The 10,175-nt window shown below is 30.5% G+C and overlaps 1 protein-coding gene across 1 annotated transcript; it reads right to left on the bottom strand.

Moving 5' to 3' along the window:
* Positions 1-1,308: 1,308 nt before the first annotated feature.
* LOC135962840 (GATA zinc finger domain-containing protein 14-like) lies at positions 1,309-9,103 on the bottom strand. Its single transcript, XM_065514743.1, has 2 exons — positions 8,318-9,103; positions 1,309-2,084 (listed from the first exon to the last, which is right to left on the bottom strand). The coding sequence occupies exons 1-2, from the start codon at positions 8,949-8,951 to the stop codon at positions 1,552-1,554; spliced, it is 1,167 nt and encodes a 388-aa protein (XP_065370815.1). The 5' UTR covers positions 8,952-9,103; the 3' UTR covers positions 1,309-1,551.
* Positions 9,104-10,175: the final 1,072 nt, after the last annotated feature.

The raw sequence follows: 10,175 nt of genomic DNA, 5'->3' as shown, positions 1-10,175 counted from the left end.
GGTTATACAAATCGACTCTCGAACAATCTCAAGGCGTATTTAACAAGGTGACAGCAGTGGCGAATTGAAATAAATACAGGCGAATTCACAAATATGGCAAGGCGAATGTATATACAAGGTTGTGTCGGTGGCGAATTCAGGAAAATACGAGCGAATTCATTATTTTTTTGTATATGGAGTTTGACATTAAAAACCACGCTCTCATTGTTTGGAAGGTCAAACTTCATATATAAAAAATGCATGAATTCGCTCGTATTTGCCTGAATTCGCCACCGACACCAACTTGTATATAAATTCGCCTTGGTATATGGAGTTTGACATAAATGAGTACCGGCGAATATTTTGTATATGTGTAGTTTGCCATTATCGCGTGCTTTTTCTATTATCAGCTGTGCTGCCGATGGCACCTTATTAAATGCACCTTGCGATTAACCTTGTATAAATTCGACTTGTTCATTTGGAATGGATATTCCAAGGCGAATTTATATACAAGGTGGTGTCAGTGGCGAATTCAGTGAAATACGAGCGAATTCATGCATTTTTTATATATCGAGTTTGACATTCGAAACAATGAGAGAATTGTTTTGAATGTCAAACTCCATATATAACAAATTAATGAATTCGCTCGTATTTACCTGAATTCGCTACCGACACCACCTGGTACATAAATTCGCCTTGGGATATTCTAACTTTATCACACATACATATGTTAAGGCGAATTTATATAAATATATCTATATATAAATTCGCCTTGGTATTGACATTACCAAATAAACGCTATTTATTTGAAGTCACCTTGTATAAATTTGCCATGATTTCAGTGTATGAACACACTTGGAATGGAAATTTAACCTTACTCTCACTTTGTCGTATACAAAAATTTTTTATTTTCATGGATGCCAAACATAATTTAAAAGCTTATAGAGGTTATTTACAAAATTTATGGAAAAATTACGAAAAATTCTAATGTACGGCACCTTAGTGAGTCAATTCATTGGAAAAACTAATAGTTTTTGCACACAAAAATAATGCTTGGACATTCTTCTTTTAAACTGTTTCCTCAAAAGTAAAAAAAATCGTGGGCTTTGTAAAGTTATGAAGAAAACTCAAAAAAAGGCCGACAAATCCGATTTGTGGCAAAACTCGACTTGAGCGACCTCTAACCTCTTCCGAAAAATCTGAAAAAAATCTCAAAAACACTTTACCCTATAAGCTTTCAAAATATGCTTGAGCCCCAACCAATTTTTTTTGGGACACAATATATATATGCCTGTCTGCAGTCGCCACACCAATTATGTTTATACAGTCTGAGAAATGATCTGTTTAAAATAAAGTAAAATGATGGTAAATCATTTAAAAAAAAAAAATTATAACTTTGAGGAGCATATAGCTTTTTCGGTCTTGTTTCGGTCTGTAAATTTATAATTTTTTTTTAATTTTTTTGGAGTCGAGCTGATTCCCTAAGAATCGAGTAGAGAGTTGTTTTCAGCAGAGAAAATGAGTAGATATTTACAAGACCGAACAGGCTATTCTTAAAACTCCCTCATACACTTACTTAACAAACGAAGACATATCATCGAGAGGCAACTCACAACCGGGCCACCGACAAACACCGTGTGCGTACAGAGGATGATAGTATTTTTTAACTAGATAGTCTTGATCTTTAAAATCACCAAGGAAACTGCATTCCAATTTTGAAAATGCGGCCATGTCACATAAAGAACCCATGGTCCCCGCACACAGATTATCAGCCACATCGAAATGATTATGAACGTTTATTTGCTGCTCCAAATCCTTAACAAGATGCCGTTGGTTAAGATGCACGTGGGCTGTTGATTCTACATATGCTGATATGGGTTGGTGTGTGTGCGTTGTTTCATTATTTGTCAGTGTAGCATCATCGTTTTGTTCTTCTTGCCGAACATTTAATTGCAATTCATTTTGGCTGGCATTATTTACCAAACCATCATCAATAAATGACAATCTCAACTCGCTATTGTTATCGGACTCTTTCACGTCTTTAATTTCACCATCTCTCTCAGCCAACAAAATATCCTGAACCTCTTCTCGGTCTATGTTCTCACCTAAATATTGAAATAGAACATACATATATATTTATCAATGTATTAAAATGGACGGCGGCGTATGGGAATTTAAAAAATGGAATTAAATCTGTACATCTACATTTTGGTCGCAAGAAATTCGAACAAAAAAGTCGATTAACCCTCTATCTGGATAAATTTGTAAATACCTTTTCAGAATTTAGAATACGTAAGGGTTGTTTAAATGTACATTTTACAAAATTACTATGTTTTTTATTTTAAACTAGCTGACCCGACAGACGTTGTCCTGTCCAAGTTAAAAAAATGCTTGTGTTCGATCTGTGAATTTGTGAGAAGCGGTTTGAAGGGAGTAAAAATAGTTAAAAAGAAGAAAAAACGTATTATTGAATGATAATTTTTATTCATATAGGACATAGAATAAAATATACATAGAAGCGCTACTGAGAGAAAAAGAACCAAAGTTTGTTGTCAAAAACCAAAGTCTTGCAACAACAGAATACATACATGTAAATCAATGTACATATTTTTAGTTTTTATATAAGTAATCGAATTTTGGTCTGAAAAATGAGTGATCACAGATCGAGCTCCTTTTCTTGATTAAACGCTTATTGGCCAAGTTATTAGCGAATTTAGATATTTTGAATTTTTATATAAAAAATCGCTTTTTTGTCAGAAATATGAGTGATCACAGATCGAGCTCCTATTCTTGATTAAACGCTTATTGGCCAAGTTATTAGCGAATTTAGATATTTTGAGCTTTTATATACAAAATCGATTTTGGTCAGAAATATGAGTGATCACTTTTTCATGATTAAACGCTTATTAGCAAAGTTATTAGCGAATTTAGATATTTTGAGTTTTTATATAAAAAATCGATTTTGGTCGATCACAGATCGAGTTCCTTTTTTTTTGATTAAACGCTTATTGGCCAAGTTATTAGCGAATTTAAATATTTGGAGTTTTTATATAAGCAATCGATTTTTGGTCGGAAATATGAGTGATCACAGATCGAGCTCTTTTTCTTGATTAAACGCTTATTGGCCAAGTTATTAGCGAATTTAAATATTTTGAGTTTTTATATAAAAAATCGATTTTTGGTCAGAAATATGAGTGATCACAGATCGAGTTCCTTTATTTTGATAAAACGATTATTGGCCATGTGTTTAGCGAATTTAGATATTTTGAGTTTTTATATAAAAAATCGATTTTTGTTAAGAAATATGAGTGATCACAGATCGAGCTCCATGTATTTAATAAGAGCAGATGTATTTAATAAGTGGTCGTATTAGTGGACGTGGACAATTTTTATTTATGTAAAAAATTTTGCGGACTATGTATTGCGAACATTAAAAAAATTAGTTGGACCGATTTAACTAATTTTTTTAATGTTCGCGTCCTGCGATTTTAGATATATCGAAAAAAAATAGGCGTGGTCAATCTTTCATTAAGTAAAAACTTAAATTGGCTTAATATGATCATTTAAACAAAAAATTTATCCAAATCGGTGTAGCCGTTTACCGATTTTAAATAAATCGAAAAAAGAGGGCGTAAAAGTGGGTGTGGTCAATTTTTCATTCTGTAAAAACCTAAGTTGGGCTATGACCAACATTTTAGAAAAAATTTTTCTAAATCGGTCCGGCCGTTCTCTACTGATGCAATTACCAACGAACGACATTTGATTATTATTTATATAGATAGTGTTTGGATTTATATATTTTTAATTCTTTTTTCTTCTCAAAGTTTGTGTAATTATCCAAATTGTGTTATTATTTAATGAAATTTTTCTTAAATAAATTTATAACTGAGTCTTTTTATTATGAAATAATAATAATACTGAAATTTATAGAAATTAATTAAACTTAAACATGTATTTACATGTTGTATACGTCCCCTTAACAAAACAATAGCGTATAATTTGATTGCCATTTCGAAATAGTTAATTGAGTTTAAAATGTTTGTGTTAGTAGACATCTAGAACAAAAGTTATATTTCAATTGATTTTTGACCCACTTTGTGGAAGTAGAATTTCACCAAATAATGGTGTATATTAGGCCGGGTCGATTTGTATGGACGATCAAAAAGTAAAAAATTGTATAGCAGAAACACAATCTACGGAAAATTCTAAGAAAGTTTCCTCAAGAAACCATAGGTCTAAAATCAAATCCTATCTTGCGCATTTCGTCTTTTATCCAATAAAAAAACTATTAAAAAAATAATTTATATTGAAATATCGAGCCCTTAGCGCCAAATTATCGTAAGCGACAAAACACAAATTTTACAGGAGAAGGTTTTTTTTGATTATTTTGAAATTTATAAAATTTTATGATGCGATATAATACAATTTCGTTCAAGCTATTTGTCTATTTTTCACAAATATTTATAACTTTTGACAATTAAAAATTCATGGAATACTTTATAGAAAAATATGACAAAAAATGTTTTTTTATTAAATTTTTGCATAGATAATAATTTTTCGAATTGAAATAAAATTTGTATTTATAAATAGTTTTTAATGAAATTTCACAGTTATGTAGATTTTTCTATTTAAAATGGAAAAATAAAAACGAATTTTGAAATTTATTATCAGCAATCCCGCAATTCCCAAAAAAGTGTTGAAAAATTCCAAAAATGGTAATTTTTAGTTTTTTGGCTATAATATCCATACCAGGGTCGGAGTTATCGGGACCGTTCACAAAATAATTATAAACATATTGAGCCACCTATAATCGGTTACTATATTTTTATATCGGATACACGATTTGAGAATTTTTGCCCTAAAGTTTTATTTTACATAAAAAATAGGTGTTTTTTGAAAGGACCTGGTCCACTCGGTAACAACAATTTTGAAATTGGTTTTCCTTTAGAATATTTTATGAAAACTAAGCTTTCAGAAAGTTGAAATTTCTTATACATCCTCTTAGAAATTTTTTGCGATAACTTAAAAAGAAAAAAAGTTTTTTTTCCCAAAAAAAATAGCGAAAAATTGCTTTTTAAAAATTTTTTAAATTCAAATGCATATAACTTTGGACTCAGTCATTATTTTTAAACAGTTCTTTTTCCATTTGACACACACATGTGTTGTTAGTCCAATAAAGGATAACTGGAGAAAATCGGGAAATATTTGGATACGCTGTTATCTAAAAACTGGAGTAGGGTGGGTAAAAATGTTGAAAAATTAATTTTCAAATGCGAATATCTCCTAAGCTATAATAGATAATTGATAGCTTCGACAAAGTTTTTTGTAGTGCTCGATGAGAAGATTCTACATGTATAAGGATTTTGAAATCGAAACTCAAACCAAGAAATAATATCGTTTTAAAAATGTAACATACCCGAGGTGTCTTACTTTGAGGGCCCTTGGTCGCGCCCCTGGTGGACCCATGAGGTCCACGTTCAAAACTTAAACTCGACAACACTTCTTCTTTGCGCACGTGTAATTTCATTCAAACCAATCTAACCATTTAAGTTACAGATTTATTTCCATCTTTTTTTCTATACCACTGTGTCGCTTACGATAAAATTAGTTTACTGTAAAATATAAACATTGACTTACGATAAAATCTTACCCCCTATATGTTTGATGTTATTAACAATTTTGATATTCTGAGAACGCTAAAACATCAGTCGGTCCATAAAATGTAAATTTCTGCAATAAAACAAAAATTTTAAAAATGTCGCTTACGATAATTTGGCGCTAAGGGCTCGATATCATTGGATAAAAGACGAAATGCGCAAGATAGGATCTGATTTTAGACCTATGGTTTCTTGAGGAAACTTTCTTACAATTTTCCGTAGATTGCGTTTCTGCTATACGATTTTTCGTGAAAAAAAATCGAATTTCGAAAAAATCTAAATATGCTTATTGTATATGCAGAACCAAAGGTACTTTTTCGAATTTTTCAACAAATTGATTTTTTGGTATTTTTATAATATTTGGGTTGAAATTTTCTAGAAAAAATCAATTTCACAAAATTTTTAAATTTTCAAAAAAGTACCTTTTGTTCTGCGGTTCCTTTCCTCATTTATTGATGATGAATAATATGGGTGAAATTATCAGCAGTGATTCTTTGCGAAATATTAACCTTAATCGTAACAACTTGAATATAATTCATTGTTCCAGAACCCAGATCATATTATAGTATAGGTATGATAATTCAGTTTCGATTGATGAATACCATATACATAAGAATGATAGAAGAATTATGAATGTAAGAGGAGTTTGTATGTTTGTTAGAAAGTATTAGATCGAAGGTAATTCAAACGATAGATGATGAAATGAATTGTCAAGGGTTATATGTAAAAGTTTCGTGTAAAGGAAGGGAAAAAGTTCTAGTGGGTATTATTAATTTACCAAGTGGTAATATTCATTATTGTGAAAAGAATTGAGGTGATTTATCATATCGCTATGAACATGTTGTTTTTGTAAGCGATTTAAGCATGGATTAATAAAGAACAGTATGTTCATTTTTTGGTCAGCATTTAACACATAATTGGGGACATTATGACAATATGACTAATAGCAGACCGTGTGAACACCCCAAATGTCATACCAACTCATTTGGAAGTTCGGTATAATAGCAGTTCGCTACTATACTATTTTTTGGTTTCATCTGTTGATAGGGTGTGTAAAGGTCAGTTTCAATTTTCTGGTCAAAATTCACATCATGCACATATATCTACGAATGTTTCGTACAATCTACATATCTATATATATAAAAGAGTAACGTGACTGACTGACTGATTCATTCATCATCGCACAGCCCAATCCCCCAAGCTAGAATCATGAAATTTTTACTGTGGGTTCCTCCCTTCCCAAAACGATCCACTAAGAAGGGATTTTTGGAAATTCGAGCGCTTAGGGGGTAAAAAACGGATAAATTCGGTAACCTTATATCTTCAAAACTAATAAAGATACAAAAAAACTTAAAATAGCATGTTACTCCATTTTAAAAATAAGCTGACAGGTGTTTCGTACTTTTTCGAAATTCGAACCTTTTAGGGGATAAAACGGGTAAAAACTGTATTTTGGTACTTTATTGGCACCCTATGTATCTTTTAAACCAATATACATAGAAACAAAATTTAAATCGTATTCTTTGCTTATCAAAAAATAAAAAATACATGTTTATTACTTTTTGGAAACTCGAACCCTTAAGGGATAATAATTGTGTTTATTTTTGGTACTTTTTCATAAAATATGTTTTTCTATAATTTGACATAGACATTTTATTTTGAGCTTATTTCTTGAATTAAATTTTACCACCGCAATGGGGATAAAAAGGGTACCAAAAAGGGGATAAAATGGGGAAAATACATTTTATTTGAAATTATTAAGCCAATTTTTTGTTTAACATTGGTTCATGCATTCATACAAAAATTAACTAACAGGTTGTTATTTGGAACTGGAGTGCCAAGGTTTATATTGGGTCAAATCCTGGTAAACAGTTTGGTACTTTTTTTAAAACATATTTTTTCCTGGGCACATTAACAGATTTTAATCGTTTGACATGTCTGTAGCATACACAATTTTGGCAAAATGGAATATTAATAATATGTGTGCCCGATAGAGTTTGTCCTTTTATCATATTAATAATTTCTTGGTATTATCTGCATTCAATTTTGCTGATTTTCAATACCAAACAGCTTATGTATGGACATGAATTCTTAAACTTAAAATTCCTCAAAAAGGGACATAATGTTAGTTTTCGATTTTTTCAATAAACATTAAATTAGAGAAACATTATCGCCATTTAAGGCCAGAACTACAGAACTACACATTGATGGTGGTTTGTCATTCCGTGTGTAACATTGTGAAATATATATATATATAGGTTTTGGGGTACGGGAATTCCTGACCGGGAAATCCCGGACAGCAAATGTATGAACGCCTATTTGACCATAATGTTCCCTTATCTGTTCAAAACGATGATGATGATGTTTCCAAAATACAAATGGAGCAAAATTTTAAAAACGATTTAAAATATTCAATCAATATTGAAAAAGAAAACCCTAAATGCTGTGTGCGATATATGCTTAATTTCATGTTTCTAGGTCCATTATATAATACACCGTTTGCGTATTCTTACTTATTCAGGATCATTTTTGTATAATTTCACGATTCTAGGTTCATTATTATAAATGTATTCAAATAGTACCATTAGAATTACAAAACTTTACTGCTACACTAAATACATACTACGACAATTTGTACAATATTTTGCAATGGTCGAATATAAATATGTATCTTATCTTACTTGTATGGTTATTTATGTTGATGTGTAATGGATACAGATTATATGATGAAAATAAGGATTGCTCATATTGACTATTGCCATCATGATCATTTGATAGTGTCGTGTGTGGATTTTCCTTAAAGTCATCTAAAAAACGAGTGTATCTTTCAGTTTGTAATTGGACATCGTTTCTTTTGTAATCTGCTTCATAGGTTTTATTATTGTTGTCGTCATTTCCGTTCTCATTATCGTAATTGTTGAATTTGATATAATTTTCTTTGTCCAGGTGCTTTTCAATACTTGTACTATCTTTAACGGCTTCATTTTCATCATTATGTTTGTCTAAACTTCTGTCTAAGTTCTGATTCTCATCATGATTGTCCATTGTGTGTGGATTTTGCTGCTCCAGATATTTGTTAGTTTTAAGCTGCGGTAACTGATTATTCATATTACATTGTGTAGTTTTTTTTTGTAGGATGTTGCATTTTGAACTGGTTTGAAAAATTTCTTTTATAGATCTATAAACAAATGAATGTTTCATTTCATTGTTTTTAATTTTCTTTTTCGTTCTTATCGCAATATTTGTATATATGTTTAATTGCAGCTTAATTTGTGTGATTATTAACATTTTTAAATTTAAATTGTTTATACACATTGATGTACATGTTGAGGTTGCAACTGCTACCAAGAGTTTTACAAACACAAATGCTTATTTGTTATAATCATAGATGGTAGTTGGGATTTATTGGAATATCAGATCAGATACAGCTTTTATTATTTCACGGAATCTGAAAGATGATAAAGGCGTTGTTTAAGATTAATTAGATAGACCCACCACTGCCAAATACTTATTTCAGTGTCCTCAAACAAAAAAACAAACGAAATATATGTATTTTAAATAAACTTTTATTTTGTTTAAAAAAAGTGGTTTTATTGCAGAAAGTACATAATTTGTATATAGTCCAAATATCAGGATTCAGTTATAATCCATAAAGTATTTTAAAAAGAAATACGGTTATAGTCCTAATTCGCGTATAGTCCACAAAAATTGTGCAACTGTAGTTGTAAACTACATATAAGCGAAAACTATTGTACCTCGGAATACATATCGATCGTCGCCTTACGTGGAAAAGTCATATGCATAGATTAATGTTTCGTGTTCGGTTTTAACCGAAACCGCTGTTTTTCAAGGCCTAAAACCGAAAACCAACAATTATTCTTCGATTTTTACTTTTAATCTATTTTCAGTAGAAAAATTCAAAATTTAGAAATGGAAAACGAACTTTTTCATTAAATTTCTCTAAAAACAAATCGATGTAAACGTATCTAGACAGATTCTTTAAATTTTTTAAATTGTATTGCAATAATTGACTCGAATGAAGTAGCAGGCTACCTTTTGCAGGCTAGACAATGAAAACTGTTAATAAAGAATTACACAAACTCATTTAAAAATATTAATCATACGACTATTTCTCGACAATTAAACTTCTTAAATGACTGTTTAATTATTAAATTAAAAAGGAAAAATATTCAAAAAGTATTATTAGTTGGAAAAAAGTACCTGTGAGTACCTTTTTTAGATTCTAACTCAGACAGGATCATATGTGCTTAATTTTCTGTCACTCGAAGAACGAAAAAATTCTAATAGCTTTTGTTACATCAATATCATTAAGCTTGATTCTTTCAAAAGCAAATCAGCCAACTGTTATGGATATAAGTAAAATATGCCAAGCTTCTTTATGGTCAAAAGCAAATTCATGTACGAGCAGTGCTTGATTTTTGCTGTAGCCACAACTCTATAAGTGTTTAGCTTGTTCGTCAGATCGATTTACATACCACAAGGAATAACGGGGGATCATATTGTCGTTTAGATAAAACG

The sequence above is a fragment of the Calliphora vicina genome, chromosome X (genome assembly GCF_958450345.1).
Source record: "Calliphora vicina chromosome X, idCalVici1.1, whole genome shotgun sequence".
Lineage (NCBI taxonomy): Eukaryota > Metazoa > Arthropoda > Insecta > Diptera > Calliphoridae > Calliphora > Calliphora vicina.
Note: the sequence above shows the minus strand (reverse complement) of the source record. Positions and strands in the feature narration are given on the sequence as shown.